This window comes from Mesoplodon bidens, assembly GCF_964165515.1.
Source record: "Mesoplodon bidens genome assembly, chromosome: 1".
NCBI lineage: Eukaryota > Metazoa > Chordata > Mammalia > Artiodactyla > Ziphiidae > Mesoplodon > Mesoplodon bidens.
The window spans coordinates 94,016,144-94,040,508 of record NC_138176.1 but is presented as its reverse complement, the minus strand read 5'-3'; the positions used below and the strand labels follow the sequence as shown (position 1 = coordinate 94,040,508).

Below are 24,365 nucleotides of genomic sequence, written 5' to 3'. Positions count from 1 at the left end.
AAGGATCATACTCCATGATCAGCTAGGATTTATCTCAGGGATGCAAGGATTTTTTGATATCCTCAAATCAAACAATGATATGCACCACATTAACAATTTGAAGAACAAAAACCATATGATCACATCAACAGACGCAGAAAAACTGTTGATGAAATTCAGCATTCACTTATGAAAAAAAACCCCAACTCTTCAGAAAATGGGCATAGAAGGAGCACACCTCAACATAATAAAAGCCATATGACAAACCCACAGCTAACATCATGCTCAGTGTTAAAAAGCTGAAAACATTTCATCTACAGTCAGGAACAAGGATGCCCACCTCACCACTTTTATTTAAAATACTATTAGAAGTCCTAGTCTAGCCACAGCAATCAGAGAAGACAAGAAGTAAAAGGAATCCACATTGGAAAGGAAGAAGTAAAACTGTCACTGTTTGTAGTTGATATGGTGATAAGAAAATCCTAAAGATGCCACCAGAAAATTAGAGCTCATCAATGAATTTGGTAAAGTCATAGGATACAAAATTAACATAAAAATAAGCAAAATTAATATACAGAAATCTGTTGCATTTCTATACACTAACAATGAAATATCAGGAAGAGAAATTAAGGAAACAATTCCATTTTCCATCATATGAAAAAGAATAAAATATCCAGGAATAAACCTACTTAAGGAGGCAAAAGACCTGTTTTTGTATGGGAAGAATCAATATTGTTAAATGACCATACTACTCAAGGCAATCTACAGATTCAGTGCAATCCCTATCAAAATACCAGTGGCATTTTTCACAGAAGTGGAACAAAAATTTAAAAATTAGAGTGAAAACACAAAAGACCCCAAATAGCCTAAACAATATTGAGAAGAATGGAGCTGGAGGAATCACACTCCCTGACTTCAGACTATACTAAAAAGCTACAGTAAACAAAACAGTATGGTACTGGCACAAAAGCACCCAAAGATCAGTGGAACAGAATAGAGAACCCAGAAATAAACCCACACACTTATAGTCAGTTAATCTATGACAAAGGTGGCAAGAATATACAATAAAGAAAAGACAGTCTGTTCAATAAGTGGTGCTGGGAAAACTGGACAACTACATGTAAAAGAATGAAATATATGAAATATAGAATATTCTGTAACACCATACACAAAAATAAACTCAAAATGGATTAAAGACCTAAATGTAAGGCCAGACACTATAAACTCTTAGAGGAGAACATAAGCAGGACACTCTCTGACATAAATCACAGCAAGATCTTGTTTGATCCACCTCCTAGAGTAATGAAAATAAAAACAAAAATAAACAAATGGGGACTTCCTGGTGATCCATCAGTTAAGACTCTGCACTCCCAACGCAGGAGGCCCGGGTTCGCTCCCTGGTCAGGTAATTGGATCCTGCATGATGCAACTAAGAGCCTGCATGCTGCAACTAAAAGATCCTGTATGCTGCAACTAAAGATCCTGAATGCCACAACTAAAGATCCTGCTTGTGGCAACAAAGATCCCACATGCCAGAACTAAGGCCTGGTGTAGCCAAATAAATAAATAAATAAATAAATATTTAAAAAGAAAAAGAATATTCTCTCAACAAGTAAAATGAGACTCCTTAAAAAAAAAAAAGAAGGGACCTAATTAAACTTAAAAGTTTTTGTACACCAAAGGAAACCATACACAAAACGAAAAGACAAGCTATGGATTGGGAGGAAATATTTGCAAATGCTACTGCTGACAAGGGATTAATTTCAAAATATACAAAGAGCTTATACACATCAATATCAAAAAAAGACAACGCAATCAATAAATGGGCAGAATCCAAGGAAGACATGCAGATGGCCAATACACACATGAAAAGATGCTCAACATCTCTAGTTATCACAGAAATGGAAATCCACACTACACTGAGGTATCACCTCATACCATTCAGAATGGTCATCATTAAATAGTCTACAAATAACAAATGCTGGAGAGGGTGTGGAGAAAGGGAATGCACCTAAACTTTTAGTGGGAATGTAAAGTGGTGCATTCACTGTGGAAAACAGTATGGAGTTTCCTTAAAAAACTAAAAATAGAGTTAACATATGATCCAGCATTCCCACTCCTGGGCATATATCCACAGAAAACTCTAATTCAAAAGGATACATGCAGGAACTTCCCTGGTGGTCCAGTAAGTAAGACTCCATGCTCCCAATGCAGGGGGCCCAGGTTCAATCCCTGGTCGGGGAACTAGATCCTGCAGGCTTGCCGCAACTAAGAGTCCACATGCCTCAACTAAGAAGCCCACACACTGCAACTAAGAAAACTGAATGCTGCAACTAAGAAACCCGCGTGCCGCAACTAAGGATCCCACATGCTGCAACGAAGATCCCATGTGCCGCAACTAAGATCCAGCACAGCCAAAATAAATAAATATTTTTTAAAAAAGAAAGAAAACAAAACCAAAAGGATACATGCACCCCAATGTTCATAGCCACAGCATTCATTTACAGTAGCCATGGATTCAACCTGAATGTCCATTGACAGAGAAATGGATAAAGAAAATGTGTTATACACACACACACACACACACACACACACACACACACACACATACATAAAATGTGATAATACTCAGCCATAAAAAGAATGAAATAATGCCATTTGCAGCAACATGGATGGACCTAGAGATATCATACTTTAGTGAAGTAAGTCAGACAAAGACAGATATCATAAGATATCACTTACATATGGAATCTAAAAAAATGATATAGAGGAAGTTATTTACAAAACAGAAACAGACTCACATACATAGAAAATAAGGTTACCAAAGGGGACAGGGACGGGGAGGGATAATTTAGGGATTTGAGATTAACACACACACACCCTTGTCAGTTGAATCATTGCAAATATTTTCTTCCAGTCTGTAGATTGTCTTTATTTTGTCGGTGATTTCTTTTGTTGTGCAAAAGCTTTTAAGTTTGATTAGGTCCCATTTGTTTGTATTTGCTTTTATTTCTGTTGTCTTGGTAGACTGACCTAAGAAAATGTTGCTGTGATTCATGTCAGAGAATATTTTGTCCATGTTCCCTTCTAGGAGTTTTATTGTGTCATGTCTTATATTAAACTCCTTAAGCCATTTTGAATTCATTTTTGTGTATGGAGTGGGGTATTTAACTTCATTAACATGTGACTGTCCAGCTTTCCCAACACCATTCTCTGAAGAGACTGTCTTTTCTCCATTGTATATTCTTGCCTCCTCTGTCAAAGATTAATTGATCATTAATTGATCATAGGTGTGTGGGTTTATTTCTGGGCTGTCTCTTCTGTTCCATTGATCCATATGTCTGTTTTATGCCATTATCACGCTGTTTTGATTACTTTAGCTTTGTAGAATTATCTGAAGTCTGGGAGGGTTCAAGCTTTTTTTCTGAGCACAGCAGTATGAAACTAGAAATAACCACAGAAAGAAAAACAAGAAAAGAACAACACATGAAGAGTAAACAACATGCTACTATAAAACCAATTGGCCAACAGTGAAATCAAAGAAGAAATCAGAAAATACCTTGAGACAAATGACAGTGAAAAGGCAACCTTACAAAATCTATGGGATGCCTCAGAAGCAGTCTAAGTGGGTAGTTCATACCGATACAGGCTTTCTTCAAGAAAAAATAAAAATCTCAAACAACCTGACCCACCACCTGAAAGAGTCAGAAAAAGAAGAACAAATAAAACCCAAAATCAGCAGAAAGAAGGGAACAATAAAGATCTGAAAGGAAATAAATAAAATAGAGATAAAAAACAATAGAAAAGGTCAATAAAACCACAGGCTGGTTTTTTGTAAATATAAACAAAGTCAACATATCTCTAGCCAGGCTCACCAAGAAGAAAAGAGAGAGGACCCAAATAAACAGAATAAGAAGTGAAACAGGAGAAATAACAATACTTTACCACAGAAGTACAAAAAAATCGTAAGAGAATACTATGAACAATTATTTGCCAACAAAGTTGACAGTCTAGAAGAAATGGACAAAGTTTCTAGAAATATACAGATTGCCCAAACTGAGTCAGGAAGAAACAGAATTTGAACAGACTGATCACTAGAAGTGAAATATCTGAGTGTAATATTTAAAAAAAAAAAACCAAAACAACAGAAAAAAACTCTGCAAACAAAAGTCCAGGACTGGATGGCTTCACTGGGGAATTCTCCCTAACATACAAAGAAGAACCTAAATGTATCCTTTTCAAACTATTCCAAAAAATTTAAGAGGAGAGAACAGTCTCAAAGTCATTCTATGAAGCCACCATCACCCTAGTAACAAAACCAGACAGAGACACTGCAGAAAAGAGAATTACAGACGAATATCTTTGACAAATATAAATGCAAAAATTGTCAACAAAATATTAGCAAACTGGATCCAACAATACATAAAAAGGAGCATTCCATGATGAAGTTGGATTCATTCCAGGGTCACAAGGATGGTTCAATTCACAAATCAATCAATATTATACACCACATTAATGAAAGCAAAGGCAAAAAACACATGGTACTTTCAATAGATGCAGAAAAATGTGAAAAAATTCAATATCCATTCATGATAAAAACTCACCAAAGTGGATTTAGAGGGAACATATCTCAACATAATAAAAGTTGTTTATGACAAACCCACAGCCAACATAATATTAGTGGTGAAAAGCTGAAAGCCTTCCCAGTAAATTCAGATTTAAGACAAGATGCCCATTCTCACCACTGTTATTCTACATAGTATTGCAAATCCTAGCCACAGCAATCAGACAAGAAAAATAAATAAATTTTATCCAAATTGGAAGGTCAGAGGTTAAAACGTCACTATTTGCAGATGATATGATACTCTATTTTGAGTACCCTAAAGTCTCCACGTAAAACCTATTTAGTACTAATAAATGAATTCAGCAGAGTAGCAGGCTACAAGATAAATATACGGAAATCTGTTGATTTTCTTTACACTAACAATAAAATATCAGAGAGAGAAAGTGAAAAAACAATCCCATTTAAAATCACATCAAAAAGAAAAAAGTATTGATACCTAGGAGTAAACTTAACCAAGGAGCTGAAAACTATATAACATTGATAAAGGAAATGGAAGATAATTCAAAGAAAGGGAAAGATATCTCATGCTCTTAGATTGGAAGAATTAGTATTGTTAAAATGGCCATACTACCCAAAGCAATCTACAGATGTAATGTGATCCCTATCAAAATATCCATGACATTTTTCACCAAACTAGGACAAATAATCGTAAAATATATATGGAACCACAAAAGACCCAGAATTGCCAAAGCAATCCTGAGGAAAAAGAATAAAGCTGGAGGCATAACCCTTCCAGACTTCAGACTATATGACATAGTTATAGTAATCAAAACATTGTGGTATTTGCACAAAAAGATATTTAGATCAATGGATCTTTAGAATAAAGAGCCCAGAATTTAACTCACACACCTATGGTCAGTTAACCTCTGACAAAGGAGGCAGGAATGTACAATGGAGAAATGACAATCTCTTTAGGAAATGGTGTTGAGAAAGCTGGACAGCTACATGTAAGTCACTGAAATTGGTACACTGCCTCATACCATATACAAAAATGGTTTAAAGACCTAAATTTAAGACATGACACCATAAAACTCGTAGAAGAGAACATAGGCACAGCATTCTTAGACATAACTGATAGCAATATTTTCTTAGATCATTCTGCCAATGTAAAAGAAATAAAAGCTAAGATAAATGAATGGGACCTAGTAAAACTTACAAGCTTTTGCACAGCAAAGGAAACCATAAACAAAATGAAAAGACAACCTACCAACTGGGAGAAAATATTGGCAAATGATGCGACTGACAAGGGCTTAATTTCCATAATATACAAGCAGCTCATATAACTCAATAACAAAAAAACAAATAACCCAATCAAAAACTGGGCACAAGACCTAAACAGACATTTCTCCTAAGAAGACCTACATGTGGCCAACAGGCTCATGAAAAAATGCTCACCATCACTTATTATCAGAAAGATGCAACTCAAAACCACAAAGAGATGTCACCTCACATTGGTCAGAATGGGTATCATCAAAAACTGTACAAATAATAAATGCTGGAGAGGGTGTGGAGAAAAGGGAACCCTCCTACACTATTGATGGGAAGGTAAATTGGTGTAGTCACTATGGAAAACAGTATGGAGTTTCCTTAAAAATCTAAAAATAGAGTTACCATCTGCTCCAGCAATCCTATTCCTTGGTATATATCCAGAAAAAGTGAAAACTATTTCAAAAAGATACATGCACCCCTATGTTCATAGTACTATTTACGATAGCCAAGACATGGAAACAACCCAAGTGCCCATTAACAGATGATTGGTCTAAGAATATGTAGTATAAATATACAGTGGAATATTAACTCATTCATAAAAAAGAAAAATATTGCTATTTGCAGCAACATGGATGGACCTATAGAATATCATACTTTAGTGAAATAAGTTAGACATGTATCATGATATCACTTATATGTGGAATCTAAAAAGTAATACAAATGAATTTATATACAGACAGAAACAAACTCTCAAACATAGAAAACAAACTTATTGTTACCAAAGGGGAGATAAGGAGGGGGAGGGAAGAACTAAGAATTTGGGATTAACAGGTACAAACTACTATATGTAAAATACATAAGGAACAATAATGTACTTTATAGTGCTGGGAACTATATTCAGTATCTTATAATAACTTATATTGAAAAGTAATCTGAAATATATATATATATATATATATATATACATATATATATATATATATATATGAAATAACTGAATCACTTTGCTATACACCTCAGTACTGTGCACAGTACTTACACAGTAAGTCAACTATACTTCATTAAAAAAAAAATTCCTTTGAATCTATCTGTCCTTCCCACTGTCCCATTCCCTTCCTTCTACTCCTAGAAGGTAACCCCTTTTTTGGTGATATATCCATGTTGATACATATGTCTTGCTAATCCCTTGACGTACTTATGAGATCCTATTGTATTATTTTTCATTTATCCTATTTTTTTTAATTACAGTAAAAGCTCCACTGAAAGTTCTTATACATCTCCTTGTGTTTTGAATGTTTCTGCATACTTTATAATAGTTACTGTGTTTTTTGGTCATGTTAAAATTATACTGTCCTCTTAACCTTGCTTATGGTGTCATTAGTTGTATAGAAGTTTTAAATTTGGATATTGTAAAATATGTTATTTCTTCTGTTTATAGATGTTACTACTTGTGTCTTTTGGCTAGAAAATGTATTTTGAGTGAGAGTATGCCAGGCACTGCTTGGAATATTGGTGAACAAAGCAGGCAATAGTCTCTGCATTTTTAGAGCTTAAGAAAGCTTTCTGTATCTCAAGGTCAATAATACATTTTCTTTCAATAGTTGTTAAATTTTTAAAACATTTGGATCTTTAATCTATCTGTAATTTACTTTCCATTTAGTGTGTGCTGGGATCTAATTTTATTTTTTTACCCAACACTATTAGTTGAAAAGCAATACTTTGTCCATTTATTATAGTTATAATTCCACTTCTTTTATACACTGCATACCCATAAATACTTGAATCTATTTCTGAATTTTATGTACTGTTCTGTTTGTTACTGTGTCTGAACCATATTGTTTTAATTACTCTAGCATTATAGTGTTTTGACACATAGTAGAGCAAGTTCTCCCCTCTTTTTTTTTTTTTTTTGGCCACATTATCTTGGCTATTCTTGCACATTTACTCAAACATAGGAACTTTACCATCTGTTTAAGATCAAGTTTCATAAATTATTCTATTGGATTTCTTTTTTGGAATTGCATTGTACCTGCAGTGAATTTTAAGAAATTAATATACTTATAATACTGACTGTTCCACATATGAATATGGTATAGAACCCTGTTTATTTAGATCCTTTATGTCCTTCAGTAAAGTTAATATTTTATTAAAGTTATTGCAACATTTTTTTGTTTTATTTTCAAGTACTACCTTTTCTTATAGTAGTGAATACCATATTTTTTCCTATCACATTTTCTGATTATTGCTGGTATTTGGGAAAGCAGCTGTTTTTTTTATGTTTGATCTTCTATCTGGTGACTTGGTGTACTCTGTTCTTAGTCCTAATAATTGGTAGATTATAGAGAGAGTTTTCTAGGTAAACGGTCAAATTGTCTGTACATGAGAATAGTATTATATGTTCCTTTTCAGCCTTTAGGTCTCCAACCCCCTGTCCCTGCAGCAGATTCCACTGATTGGAACATTTAGTACAATGCTGAATTTTAGCAGTGATAGTGAGCAGCCTTGTGTTATTACTGAATTTCGTGCAGTGCTTCTGATGTTCCACTATGAAGAATAGTAATTGATGTAGGTTTTTGGTAGATGTTCTTTATCAATTGAGAAATTTCTTCCTATTTCTATTTTGCCAAGAGTTGTATTATGTATGGGTGTTAAAATTTACTGAATACTTTTTTGGCATCAATTAATATAACTTTTTTTTCTCTTTCCCTCTTTTGTAATTGCAGTGACAGATTTAAGGTTATAAAATGTTTACTTGTATTTAATTTTAAACTACTGTCAGTTTTGACTAGAAAGATGTGAGAAAACAAAATTTTAAGATGCAGTATTTTCTGTTATAGAAATCTGTCTTCAAAGGAGCTGCAGGTGACACAGTAGAAAACTCAGTAGTTGACCAAAGGTAAGGTTGAATTACCAGAAAAATATTATTTTCTTAATTATGTTTAATTATTGTTAATTTTTTAGTATTAGGAATGTTTATTTTATATTCTGCTATAATTAGGTTTAAATGATCTGTCATTGAATTGACAAGGGGAAAAAAAGCCAGTATTATTTTCTATAATAGTGGTTCTCAACTGAGTGATTTTGCTTCCCTTCCCTCCCCAGATATTTGACAATGTCTGGAAACATTTTTACTTGTCACAGTTGTGGAGGGTAAGGGTGCTAGTGGCATCTAATGGGTAGAGGCCAGGAATGCTACTAAACATCCTACAGTGCACAGGTCAGCCCCCAACAACAAAAAATTATTCAGCCTAAAATATTAATTGAGCTAAGGTTGAGAACCTCTGGTTTAGGAAAAAGGCAAAGTATTGATTGCTATGGAGAAAATTAACATAAAAATTTTGATGTTTAATTTATTTCATGTTACATATTTATTAAACTAGATTAAAAAGAATATGCATCTTTTTAACTTTGAAATTTTCTTTAGCTTTCTAGTTCCTCTTATTACTGAGTATGATAAGCATCTGGAAGAGCTAAATGGGCAGCTGAAATATTATCAGGTATGAAATCATAGCTACCAACCTTTTGGTAATATTTTCTTATAAAAAAAAGAAAAAATAGACTCCCTTTCTTTACAAAAACATTGATAAGGAAGAAAATGTTTACCTGTAATCAATTTACTTGTTATTTTCTGGTGTACAGCAGAGTGATTCAGTTATACACATATATATATGTGTGTGTGTGTGTGTGTGTGTGTGTGTATTCTTTTTCAGATTCTTTTCCATTATAGGTTAGTACAAGATATTGAATCTAGTTCCCTGTGCTATACAGTAGGCCCTTGTTGTTTATCTGTTTTATATATAGTAGTGTGTATCTGCTAATCCCAAACTCTTAATTTAGCCCTGCCCCCTCTTTTCCCCTTTGGTAACCATAAGTTTGTTTTCTACTTCTGTAATTCTGTTACTGCTTTAAGTGAGTTCATTTGTATCATTTTTTTTCTTAGATTCTACATATAAATGATATCATATGATATTTGTCTTTCTCTGTCTGCCTTACTTTACTTAGTATGATAATCTCTAGGACCATCCATGTTGCTGCAAATGCATTATTTCATTCTTTATGGCTGAATAATATTCCATTGTGTATATGTACACCACATCTTTTTTACCCATTCATGTGTTGATAGACACTTAGGTTGCTTCCAGCTCTTGGCTATTGTAAATAGTGCAGCTATGAACATTGGGATGCAGGTATCTTTTGAGTTAGAGTTTTTGTCTTTTCCGGATATATACCCAGGAGTGGGATTGCTGGATCATATGGTAACTCTGCTTTTAGTTTTTTAAGGAACCTCAGTATTGTTTTCCAATTTACATTCCCACCAACAGTGTAGGAAGGTTCCCTTTTCTCCACACCCTCTCCAGTATGTATTGTTTGTAGACTTTTTGATGATGGCCATTCTGACCAGTCTGAGGTGATACTTCACTGTGGTTTTGATTTGCATTTCTCTAATAATTAATGATGTTGAGCATCATTTCATGTGCCTGTTGGTCATCTGTATGTCTTCTTTGGAGAAATGTCTGTTTAGATCTTCCCCCCATTTTTTGATTGGGTGGTTGTTTTTTTGCTGTTGAGCTGTATGAGCTGTTTAAATTTTTTAATTGATAAAGAACAACAGAAAGCTCTCTTTTGCACAAATGGTATTTTGCTTTTATTTTTAGGACTAGTGAGCCTAAAGTTTCTGCTGAGTTCACTCTCTCAAAATTGCTATAATGACATGTGGTTTGATTGTTATAAAGTGGAATATCTAGTTATCTTGAAATTAAACTGTTTTAAATTTTAATTTTTTATAGTTTACCTGATTCATTTATGTCTTTAATCAGCTAGTTTATTAAGGTGTTTAACTTCATTTTTCCATTTGGCATTCTCCATCTAAGAGTGATTACTGGATTAATTTCAAGAGAGAGAAAGCTGTAGCAGAAAGCCTAAGGGGCAAGAATAGTTGCTACTTTTAGAGAGAAAAAAGATGTTGACAGCTACTTCTAAGAACACTTGCTCACATAGATATTATTGAGCAGCAATAGTTCTTATGATTTATCTTATTGACCAGTCAAAAAATAGTATATCTTGAAAGCAGGAAAATATTCACAAGAATTCTCTATATGAAAGTTTCTTCCAGAAAATGTAAATAATAGGGGAAAATATGATGATAAGAAAGGTACTGCTGAATTTTTGTTTTCTTTCAACGATTAAATGTTTTGAAATATTTTACAGTAAAGAATTTTTAGTGTTACTGTCATGATCCACCCTGAATCCTAGTTAATGCATATATCCTACCTAATTATTTGAATATTTTTCAAGATATGCTGACATTTTTGCAATTTTTAAAGACCGATTTTTAAAAAATAATTACAAAATGGGGATAATTGCTACAATAAAATAGAAACCTTTTAGTCTGCATGGCATTCAAGCAAGACCTGCCACCTGCCTTTCCAGTTTTATCTCTCATTGCATGGCTCCATGTGTGGTCAGTTCTCAGTTATCTGGTAGTGAATTCATTCATTTTGATTTAATTGTGATTCAGGCACAGCAGGGACCTGGGAAAGGTTCACCTTTCAAGCCAGCTTCGTAGTTATAATTGGCTGTTACTGTTTTCCTAGAGGAAGCTTCCTTGAGCTTCTCTAGTTGAAAGGGAGAGAGAAAGGCTTGGAGGATTGCCTGTTCCACCCTTCCCTTGCCAGGTTCACTCCAGGATTGGCTCTTCTCCTTTAGCCTGGGGTACCCAATCAAGAGTAATGGACAGATCATGAATTGATTGCAGTTTTGTTTTAAGTGTGATTTTACATGGCCTCCTTCCTGATCTCCACTTGCTCATTTACTCTTACTGAGAACTGATGACTATGCCTGTGTCGTCTAATATTTTTTGCTTCTTTGCTTTTACTCATATTTCACCCTACTTGAAATGCCCTTTCTTTCCTGTTGAAATCTTACAATCCCTTTAACCCCTCAGAGAAAATTAAAAATACCTTCATTTCATTCCCTTTATATATTTTATTTGTATTGGTATTTTAGTTAGTGATTTTTTTTTTACCATCTTTCCTACTAATGTATGTGTTAGTGACCACATTGGTTTACTGTAGCAGCCTTGTATAGTGCAGAGAGTTTATACAACTAAAAAAGGTGGTCAATCAGAGACTGAATGAATTATTGCTAAAGAAGATCTTTATTTGCTTTTTTCGCCATTAACATTTTACTTCTTGAAATTCAAGCACTTACATGGGCTTCACCTAAACTAAGATGAATTACGATATATATTCAAGGTCTAGGGATCATCGGATATTTCTTATAGTGACATATTAAGGAATATCTTACATCTCTTTTCCTATAAACATCTCTAAATATAGGAATTACATTTTAAAATATTTCTTAATATGTTATATAAAATATTTTTACTTCTATTCAAAATGTTCTATTACATTCTGTGTATCATTAAAATATCTATATTTAATATTACTTGTTAGAAGTGAAGAATAATTATTTCTTATCTGTAGACTAGTGTCATAGAATCCAATTGCTTGCATATGAATGAACTACTTAATATAAATCTAATTGTCTGGAAAATGTTTTTCTGCAGCCATATTTTATTCTTTCAGAAACAGATGGGTGAGATGAAACTACAACTTGAAAATGTCATCAAGGAAAATGAAAGGTAGATCAATTAACTACTGATTATCTTATTGTTGTCTTAGGTAACTTTTATTATTGTTATTTGGTATTTTATTCATGGAGTATACTGGTTATGAGTGTGGATGCTGGGGCCTGATTTCCTTTTTGACTCCTGGATCCCTTGCTTATTAACTATATGACCTTGGACAAGTTAACCTCTTTGTGCTTTAGGGTTTTCTCATCTATAAGTGGGAGATAATAACAGAACCTGTTTCTTAGAACTGACTGTAAGCGATAAAGTAATTGCTTAAAATAGGGTACATAATAAACACTTTATAAATATTAGCAATCATGAATAGTATAGTATAGAATATATATTATATTAGGAAACATACTGATAAAGCGGAAACCTATCAACCCACCATCCAGTTAAGGGCTAAAATCTTATCAATACTGGTGCACTTATCCATGTTTTCCTTCCCTATCCCATGCCCCTCCTTCCCTCTGCCAGCGGTTAATACTGTCTTGAATTTTTGTTTATTGTTCCCTTGCTTTTTAAAATTTTTGTAGGTATGTGTATTCCTAATGATATATTATTTAGTTTTGCATTTTAAAAAACTTCCAAAAATAGTATTATTTAGTCTTCTGAGACTTACCTTTTTTCCACTCAATATCATGCATAAGCAGAATAGTTTCAGGGATGGGTCATAGGCTATGTGAATATTCAATTTTGCAATATATTGCCACCTGATTTCCAAAGTGGCTATACCAATTTACATTCCCACCAGTGATATTTATGAGTTCTTATTGATTCGTATATTTTATCAGCACTTGCTCTTACCAGGTTTCTTAATTTTTGTAATTTGAGTCCTAAATGGTATTTCATTGTGGTTTTAACTTACATTTTCCTGAATACCAGTATGGTTAACCATTTTTCATGTATTTATTTACCCATGTGGTTTTCTCATGAAACACTTGTTCATTTCTTTTTCCCATTTTCTCTTTATCTTTTCCTTAAATTGTCAAAGTACTTTATATAATCTCTATTCTGAATATTTGTTAGTGTGCTGATCAGTGTAAACAGTAACCATCATAGACACTTCAAACAAGAAGGGATTTAGTCACTTACAGTTAAGTACTATGTAGGTAAGATAATTGGTTTTAGAGTCATACCTTAGAGGCTGAGATTCTGAGGCCAGGGATTTATGCTGCTGCCACCATCTCTGTAGCTACCACTACAGCATCATTTCCATGGAGCTGAAAACTTGACAATGGAAAGGGGCGTGGGGTACTCACTTCAGGAGACACTCACGTCTATCAGTTTTGCTTGCCATCTGTCGCACCTATAGAAGAATGTTCTCAGCTCACTTCTGCCTTCTGTATCCCCTTCAAGTGCCTGTCACTGGTGAAACTTTAATCCCATCCACCACACCAGCTGCAAGGACATCCGGGAAACATAGTTTTAGACTTTCAGCCATTATGAAAGATGCTGGGATATGGAAAGGGATGGGAATGAATAATGAGTGCCAATGGCTCATTCAACTTGCTAGACAATAGGTATGTTTCAGATATCTGTTCCCAGGTTGTGATATGTTTGATCGACAGAAATTTCTTTTTTTTCTTTTTTTTTTTTAATTTTGAGGTAGTTGAATATATCAGTCTTCTTTCTTATGGTTGTTGGTCTTTGTGTATAACAAATCCTCTCTCAGCCTGTGGTCCTAAAGATCTTCTCTTACATTTTCTTCTAAAAATGTTCAGAGTTTTATTCTATCCCAAGTTTAACTTTTAAAGGTCATGCAAGTGGACTGAGACCTGATATATCTTTTGTTGTCGCATTACAAAACAAAACCAAAAAATGAAGAAATACATTTTGTTTTGGTTTTAAATTCATTTAAAGCATAAGCTCTTTTTAAGTTTGGCAGTCCTTTGTTTGCATTCTTCTATGTAAATCTCTTAATTGGATTTTCAGTTTTTCTCATTTATTTGTGATTTTTCCCATGGGAAGGTTTTTCTAACTTTAACTTTTTATGATTTACTGTTCTTTCTCAAAATAATTATTAAAAAGGCTTTGATCTTCCTATTAAAGACTATTGCTAAGATTTTTGAATCACCAGTGTATGTAAGTTAAGTTTGTATTTTAATGTATTGGAGATAATACAGTGTTATATGATTGAGCTAATGATTTAGTTGTTTCCTATATTTGACTCCATACTCTTCCTTTTATGTCCAGGTCTTTTGAAACCAGTCTTTTAAAAATCTGCCTTTACCTGTTTAATAGTAGTGCAGTCATGGCTCATGAATGTATTATTCTTAGTATAATAGAGAAATGGGAAAAATGGATTCTGAGCTTATTAAAAAAGGCACTTTTAGTAACTCGAAATGTCATCAGGTTTTAAAGTGAACTCTATGCCCTTAGGGCAACATCCTGCTTTTAAGTATTGCTGTTAAAGACTGCAAAATCAAAAAGAGCTTATCATTTTTAAGGAAAATATCTTAAATATGGTCAAGTCTGAATAATGGAAGCTAGCAGTGGCAAGGATTATACAATAGTATGCAGTTCCACATTATTGGGTTTTGGAAACTTTTAATACATTTGGGTATAGGTGAGTATTTTCTGAGAATTGATTACAAACAGAAAATAATGAAGTCATTTTATAAAATGAGACTTAGGAAGAGGTGAAAAGATATTCATTTTATCATCCTTCCCATTTTTAGTTTATTCCTTTAAACTCAGTTCATGTTGAGAATATAGTGTTTTTTATTTTGTTTTTGTCTCATTTTTTCTTTAATATCATATTTCCTCCTTATAACTTGCCAGAGGATGAAAATTGGATAAGATAATTAAATGAGTGAATATATATACAGCACTTCCTGGCTGTAGAAAATACTACCTTTTATTGTTATTATTTTTATTTTATTATTGAGGGTATGAAAGACGTTATTTATTGACTCCATAAGAGCTATTTTCCCTTCTTTCTTAATTCATATAACCTGATTTTGTTCCAGTTGCATTATGTGCAGCGGAGATGAGCTTCTTCCACAATCTCAGGTGATAAATCTTTGATTATAAACCAGTGCACATTTCTTTTTGCCAGGAATTGGTCTAAGTATGAACATGTGACTCACTTGTACCCAGTGAAGTATAAGGGAGAGTCTGCCGTAGAGCACCTGGGAAAGCTTTTTCTCCCTGATAAAAAGAGAGACTGGCAAGAAGAAAACTTAACCTCCTTCCTGTTCCTTGTCATTTTAGAAAGTGATATATGTTGAAGCTGCTATAGCCATTTTGTAACCATGAGAGTATGTATCAGAAACACAATGAGATTAGAAGAAGGGGAAGATGGGGAAGACTTTGGTCCTTAAATTACATTATTGAACTGCTGAAACAAATCTAGAGCCACTTGCCTTCAGATTTAATATTTGGTGAGGTAATAAAACATTCATTCAGTCATTCACAAATATTTATTGAGTACTTACTAAGTACCAAGCACTATTCAAGTTTCTGGAATACATTAGTGAATAAAACAGACAAAAATCACTGTTGCTTGTAGTCAAAGTATAATAACTAGTACAGAGACTTAATGGCATCTGTCAGGGATTCACAAACTACAGCTTGAGGGCCAAATCTGGCCTGCCACTTCTTTTGGTAAATAAAAATTTATTAGATCATGGCCAGACTTGTTCATTTGTTTACTGTCTATGGCAGCTTTTGCTCTACAATGATGGAGTTGAATAGTTGAGACAGAGACTGAATGGCCCACCAAACCTAGAATATTTGGTATCTGGTCCTTTACAGAAAAAGTTTACTCTTCTCTGATACATGTAGCTATCTTATTGCTGCTCAATCTGTTAACTAGTCTTTGGTTCAGCTGTCACCAAAAAGCTTTTTTGAAATTTATAACAGTCTTTACTTTTTTATTTAGGCATATATGTAGCTTTAGAGCACAGAAACAAAACTTCAACAGGAGTATAAAGTTAGTATTTAATAAATTAAAACAATTATATTTAGCATATTGTTTATTTTACTGTTTGTTTTTGTTTTATGATAGTTTAATATATTTATCTTTTTAAGATTAAAACTAAATATTATTTAGAAGATTTCAATAGCATTATGAAATAGAATTGTATTTAGCACTATTTTTATTGATTAGTTCTTATTTACCAATGATAATTGAATAATAAATAATAATATAGATCAGAGTAGTAATTTTAGGTTTGCTTTCACCATCCCTAATTATTATATCATTAGTGTATGTTGATAATAGCCTATGAACACAATATAGTCTATTTGAAATTTGGGAGGAAGGAGTTCATGTGTATATTTATAAAAATAGTAATAAAGCCATTATTTTTCAGTACTTGTCCAAAAATGGTATTCTCTACCCCAAAACTTTATTTATATAATAGCAAAAGATGAATATATTTGATTTATTTTCCAATGAGAGAGTGAAAAGATATCTCTGGAATTACATGGTAAGCCCTGCTGTTCTGATGCTAATTTACACCATTATACTGTGAGGAAGACCATCCATCCCCAAAAGTTCACCCAAATCCTAAGCTTTCATTATAAAGTTTAGTATTTCTCTTTTTAATAACCTTATATAAATTCAGAGGTACCCTGATTTCTATATATGTCTCTGTTTATAATAAGTCTGTGTTTGTAGTAAGTCTGTGTTTGTATATTTACGTATATATATGCCTCTTACCACACCCTCCTTTGATGACTGGTCTCCAGTCACACTGGCCATCTTACTTTGGCTTTCTTAAAACGGGCAAACCAGTTTCCATCAGAAAACCTTTTACTTATTTCTTCTGCCTGGAATGTTATTCTCCAGACCTACACAGGACTGTCTCCTTCTCTTCAATCAGGCAGACATTCCCTAACCACATTATCTAGCACTGTTCCTCCCTCCCCAACTTTCTGTTTTCTATTATCCAATTTTATTTGTGGTACCTATTACTACCTGAAATTATTTATTTGCTTGGTTATTTTTTGTCTTATCTACTAGAATGTATCCTTCATGGAGCAGGGCCCTTGTCTATTCTGTTTACCACTGTATACCTAACACCTTTGAACAGTGCTTGATACATATTAAATGCTCAAAAAATATTTTTTGAGTGGATGATTGCAAATATTAGGAACATAAACACATACATATATTCATATTTGGCTGTTTTTGCTTCAAGAAATAGAAGCAGGTCATTCTGAGTAAATGGGAATGTATGATAAGGAGGAACATGGAATACAGCTAGAACTGGGAAACAATTAGGACCATCTCTGAGGATATGCTCCTCTTATCAGTTGTCTCATACAGCCTTAATTGTCCCCCTCAGTAATGGTACCCCTTTCCATATAGCAGCTGCTCCTATTCTTCCAACCAAAAAGCTGATTCTCTCTGTTCTTTAGGTCAAATCCTGAAGGTACCCATTCTTGTTAGTTACTAATGGCCAACACTTCTATTTTCAGAATGCTTCATGCCAGTCAGTGTATGATAGAGCTGCCCTTGAGAAATATGCAAAACTTCAGTCTAATCATTGACTTCCCTGTGTAAAAAATAGCCTGCGCTATTCCCCAGAGCATGAGTTATGGTCAAGGATTACTTAAATCTGCGCATGGCAGACAGTGTTAACTATAACATGTCCAATATATACATTAGATTGTAACTGTTGAAGATATCACTCTGGCTGGAGACATCAGAGAAGACTTAAGTGAGAGGATGAAATTTGAGCAGAGTCTTTAAAAATAAGTAGGAGTTCATCAAACGAAAAATCATATGTTTATTAAAATACAGATCATTTACTGTGGTTATATCTCAGCGTATTTGTATAGGGGAATTAGGCATAAGACTGGGATGGTGGGCAGGGAGCAGATCATATAAGATCTTACATGCTCTGCTAAGAAATTTAAACTTGTCTTACAGATGGCATAGGGGGCTCTTCAAGGGCTTTTAGCAGAGGAGGAGGGTGCACTGTTGAAGGATTGAATTCAGTTGCACTTTAGAACTTGAAAATTCCAAATATTTCTGGAAAGAATATATATGATTCACTGTAGGAGCAGCAGAAGGGAAGCAACAATTCTAGTTATCAGACTGTTCTGTATTAATCCCCAAAAGAAACACTACACCATGGCAGGGATGTGGATACCTTCACTAAGGAAGCTTGGACTTAAGGATGAAAAATGTCTGTCAGGTGAGGGAAGGCATGTAGAGAGGTTGTACCAGGCAGTTGTCTAGAATGTTTTCTAATTATATGTATTTGTCTTACCCTATCTTCTCTCTTACTCGACTGTAAGATTCCCTAACACTATTCCCCATTCCCCTATTTTAAGATCTACAAAATTGGGATGTAGCCATAGTGAATGGCATGTCAAGATTAATAAGCAGCAATTTTTATTTTTAATAGTATGTAAAAGAATGGTGCATCTTACTATCAATGACAAATTCAATTCAAAGAAAGACTGGTTAGAAGTGTACTTGATATGTCTTTGTCACCTCAGAGATCAAAACTTTTAGAAAGTCATCTTGGCCAAAATTCTATTGCCTATTAATGCTAATTAGTTATAATTTCAGGACTGCAGTTACTGGCTGGGTGATTTTCCTGGTATTAATACTTTAATCTATCTGGAACTCAGTTTCTTTTTTTTTCTTTTTCTTTTTTTTTTTTTTTTTTTACTGAAGTATAGTTATTGTGCTGTTCTCTGCTGTATAGCAAAGTGACTCAGTTATACACATATATACATTCCTTTTTCATATATTATTTTCCATTATGGTTTATCACAGGATATTGAATATAGTTCCCTGTGCTATACATTAGAACCTTGTTGTTTATCCACTCTAAGTGCAATAGTTTGCGTCTGCCAACCCCAAACTCCCAGTCTATCCCTCTCTTTCTCCCCTCCCCCTTGGCAACCACAAGTCTGTTCTCTACATCTATGAGTCTGTTTCTGTTTTGTAGATAGGTTCATTTGTGCCATGTTTTAGATTCCACATATAAGTGATGTCATATGGTATTTGTCTTTCTCTTTTTGACTTACTTCACTTAGTATCATAATCTGTGTTTGTATCCATGTTGCTGCAAATGGCATTATTTCATTCTTTTTTATAGCTGAGTAGTATTCCATTGTATATATGTACTATATCTTCTTTATTCATTCATATGTTGATGGACATTTAGGTTGTTTCCATGTTTTGGCTATTGTGAATACTGCTGCTATCAACATAAGGGTGCATGTATCTTTTTGAATTATAGTTTTGTCCAGGTATATTCTCAGGAGTGGGATTTCTGGATCATATGGTTCATTCTATTTTTAGTTTTCTGAGGAACCTCCATACTGTTTTCCATAGTGGCTGTACCAACTTATATTCCCAGCAACAGTGTAAGAGGTGGAACTCAGTTTCTTTTTTTTTTTTTCTCCATGCAAATATTCTTTATTTCTCCAAACACTCATACTTTCTTAACATTTTGTCTGCTCACATTTTCCAAAAGCCTGAGAAAACCACCCACATCTTTATACATTAAACTTATACACAATCTTAGGAACCAATTTAAATGTGATCTTTTCTGAAAACTCTTTGCACATTCCATTATAGTATTTTTTTAACATCTTTATTGGAGTATAATTGCTTTACAATGGTGTGTTAGTTTCTGCTTTATAACAAAGTGAATCATTATAGTATTTTTATACCTTGGTTAGGGCATTTATTACTTTTACTTTGGATTGCAGACACTTGCTTATGTATATGAACATTAAATCATTAAAACAAGAATTCAAATCTGTATCATGTCTTCTATTACTTAAATATGTCTTTTTTTATTAGTTATCTATTTTATACATATTAGTCTATATATGTCAATCCCAATCTCCCAATTCATCCCCCCCTCACCCTGCTTTCCCCCCTTAGTGTCTGTACATTTGGATCTCAGTTTCTTAATCTATGAAATGAGAGATTTGGACTAGATTTCAGTTTGTTTGTTTGTTTGTTTGTTTTTTCTGTAGGTGGGCCTCTCACTGTTGTGGCCTCTCCTGTTGCGGAGCACAGGCTCCAGACGTGCAGGCTCAGCGGTCATGGCTCACAGGCCTAGCCGCTCTGCGGCATGTGAGGTCTTCCCGGATCGGGGCATGAACCCATGTCCCCTGCATCAGCAGGCGGACTCTCAAGCACTGCGCCACTAGGGAAGCCCTCAGTTTTATTTTTTATATATTTTTATATATTTTTATGATTATAGTAAGTGCTTGTTAAATATCTTTTGAAGTAATACTGCAAGTGGTAAGATAGAAAAATAATAAAAGCCATAATTAACAACTTAAAAGGCATAGATATGTAGTAATTTAATGTAAAGCATCATATTATATTTTAGGATAATATTTATTTTCATAAAGACTTTTTATCAGGAATATCTTATCCAATGAAATAGTCAACAGAAAGAGGTCAGAAACACTGTTACTTTTTTGATTTAGTACATTGTACCTAGCAAAAAATATAGTACAAACGCTCTCTCTTTCTAGATTAATAAATGGTCTGCAGATTGAAAGAGGCAATAAGGTGGAGAATGATAAGACATACATAGAATACTTTAAAATTTTTTGACTTTGACTTAATGTAAATGTGCACTTATTTAATCATTATTATATAATGCCTAAGATCTTTACTTTGAGTAAGCCTACTAATTGTAGTTCTTTGTTGTCTTTTATACATAAACCATGAAGATAATTCATTCTTTATTTTGTATTTTTTTAAAATCTTTATTGGAGTATAATTGCTTTACAATGGTGTGTTGTTTCTGCTTTATAACAGAGTGACTCAGTTATACATATACGTGTGTTCCCATATCGCTTCCCTTTTGCATCTCCCTCCCTCTCACCCTCCCTATCCCACCCCTCTAGGTGGTCACAAAGCACCGAGCTAATCTCCCTGTGCTATGCGGCTGCTTCCCACTAGCTATCTATTTTACATTTGATAATGTATATATGTCCATGCCACACTCTCACTTTCTCACAGCTTACCCTTGCCCCTCCCCATATCCTCAAGTCTATTCTCTCGTAGGTCTGTGTCTTTATTCCCGTCTTACCCCTAGGTTCTTCATGGTATTTTTTTTTCTTAGATTCTATATATATGTGTTAGCATACGGTATTTGTCTTTCTCTTTCTGACTTACTTCACTCTGTATGACAGACTGTAGGTCCATCCACCTCACTACAAATAACTCAATTTCGTTTCTTTTTATGGCTGAGTAATATTCCATTGTATATATGTGCCACATCTTCTTTATCCATTCATCCGATGATGGGCACTTAGGTTGTTTCCATCTATGGGCTATTGTAAATAGAGTTTCAATGAACATTTTGGTACATGACTCTTTTTGAATTATGGTTTTCTAAGGGTATATGGCCCGTAGTGGGATTGCTGGGTCATATGGTAGTTCTATTTGTAGTTTTTCAAGGAACCTCCATACTGTTCTCCATAGTGGCTGTACCAATTCACATTCCCACCAGCAGTGCGATAGTGTTCCCTTTTCTCCACACCCTCTCCAGCATTTATTGTTTCTAGATTTTTTGATGATGGCCATTCTGACTGGTGTGAGATGATATCTCATTGTAGTTTTGATTTGCATTTCTCTAATGAGTAAAGATGTTGAGCATCCTTTCATGTGTTTGTTGGCAATCTGTATATCTTCTGTGGAGAAATGTCAATTTAGGTCTTCTGCCCATTATTGGATTGGGTTGTATGTTTTTTTGTAATTGAGCTGCATGAACTGCTTATAAATTTTGGAGATTAATCCTTTGTCAGTTGCTTCATTTGCAAATATTTTCTCCCATTCTGAGGGTTGTCTTTTGGTCTTGTTTATGGTTTCCTTTGCTGTGCAAAAGCTTTGAAGTTTCATTAGGTCCCATTTGTTTGTCTTTGTTTTTATTTCCATTTCTCTAGGAGGTGGGTCAAAAAGAATCTTGCTGTGATTTATGTCATAGATTGTTCTGCCTATGTTTTCCTCTAAGAGTTTGATAGTTTCTGGCCTTACAGTTAGGTCTTTAATCCATTTTGAGCTTATATTTGTGTATGGTGTTAGGGAGTGATCTGATCTCATACTTTTACATGTCCCTGTCCAGTGTTCCCAGCACCACTAATTGAAGAGGCTGTCCTTTCACCACTGTACATTCCTGCCTCCATTATCAAAGATAAGGTGACCATATGTGCATGGGTTTATCTCTGGGCTTTCTGTCCTGCTCCATTGATCTATCTTTCTGTTTCTGTGCCAGTATCATACTGTCTTAATTACTGTAGCTTTGTAGTATAATCTGCAGTCAGAGAGCCTGATTCCTCCAGCTCCGTTTTTTGTTCTCAAGATTGCTTTGGCTATTCGGGGTCTTTTGTGTTTCCATACAAATTGTGAAATTTTTTGTTTTAGTTCTGTGAAAAATGCCAGTGGTAGTTTGATAGGGATTGCATTGAATCTGTAGATTGCTTTGGGTAGTAGAGTCATTTTCACAATGCTCATTTTTCCAATTCAAGAACATGGTATATCTCTCCATCTATTTGTATCATCTTTAATTTCTTTCATCAGTGTCTTATAATTTTCTGCATACAGCTCTTTTGTCTCCTTAGGTTTATTCCTAGATATTTTATTCTTTTTGTTGCAATGGTAAATGGGAGTGTTTTCTTGATTTTACTTTCAGAGTTTTCATCATTAGTGTATAGGAATGCCAGAGATTTCTGTGCATTAATTTTGTATCCTGCTACTTTACCAAATTCATTGATTAGCTCTAGTAGTTTTCTGGTAGCATCTTTAGGATTCTCGATGTATAGTATCATGTCATCTGCAAACAGTGACAGCATTACTGCTTCTTTTCCGATTTGGATTCATTTTATTTCCTTTTCTTCTCTGGTTGCTGTGGCTAAAACTTCCAAAACTATGTTGAATAAGAGTGGTGAGAGTGGGCACCTTGTCTTGTTCCTGATCTTAGTGGAAATGCTGTCAGTTTTTCACCATTGAGGACGATGTTGGCTGTGGGTTTGTCATATATGGCCTTTATTATGTTGAGGAAAGTTCCCTCTATGCCTACTTTCTGCAGGGTTTTTATCATAAGTGGGTGTTGAATTTTGTCAAAAGCTTTCTCTGCATCTATTGCGATGATGATATGGTTTTTCTCCTTCAATTTGTTAATATGGTGTGTCACGTTGATTGATTTGCATATATTGAAGAATCCTTGCATTCCTCTAATAAACCCCACTTGATCATGGTGTATGATCCTTTTAATGTGCTGTTGGATTCTGTTTGCTAGCATTTTGTTGAGGATTTTTGCATCTAGGTTCATCAGTGATATTGGCCTGTAGTTTTCTTTCCTTGTGACATCTTTGTCTGGTTTTGGTATCAGGGTGATGGTGGCCTCGTAGAATGAGTTTGGGAGTGCTCCTCCCTCTGCTATATTTTGGAAGACTTTGAGAAGGATAGATGTTAGCTCTTCTCTAAATGTTTGATAGAATTCACCTGGGAAGTTTGTTGGAATATTTTAAATCACAGTTTCAGTTTCAGTGCTTGTGATTGGTCTGTTCATATTTTCTATTTCTTCCTGATTCAGTTTTGGCAGGTTGTTCATTTCTAAGAATTTTTCCATTTCTTCCAGGTTGTCCATTTTATTGGCATAGAGTTGCTTGTAGTAATCTCTCATGATCTTTTGTATTTCTGCAGTGTCAGTTGTTACTTCTCCTTTTTCATTTCTAATTCTATTGATTTGAGTCTTCTCCCTTTTTTTCTTGATGAGTCTGGCTAATGGTTTATCAATTTTGTTTATCTTCACAAAGAACCAGCTTTTAGTTTTATTGATCTTTGCTATCGTTTCCTTCATTTCTTTTTCATTTATTTCTGATCTGATCCTCATGTTTTCTTTCCTTCTGCTAACTTAGGGGTGTTTTTGTTCTTCTTTCTCTAATTGCTTTAGGTGAAAGGTCAGGGTGTTTATT

General features: G+C 34.1%; 1 protein-coding gene across 3 annotated transcripts in view; it reads left to right on the top strand.

Annotated features, from left to right (window-relative positions):
• Nucleotides 1-24,365, top strand: part of SCLT1 (sodium channel and clathrin linker 1) — a 284,010-nt gene that overhangs the window by 58,924 nt on the left and 200,721 nt on the right. For 2 of the 3 annotated variants that reach the window (XM_081228386.1, XM_081228385.1), the window contains exons 3-5: nt 8,650-8,708; nt 9,237-9,309; nt 12,400-12,455. In XM_081228386.1, coding sequence (XP_081084512.1) covers nt 8,650-8,708; nt 9,237-9,309; nt 12,400-12,455 — 188 coding nt within the window. The remainder of the gene's footprint in view (nt 1-8,649; nt 8,709-9,236; nt 9,310-12,399; nt 12,456-24,365) is intronic. The other variant, XM_081228387.1, reaches the window with a different exon arrangement.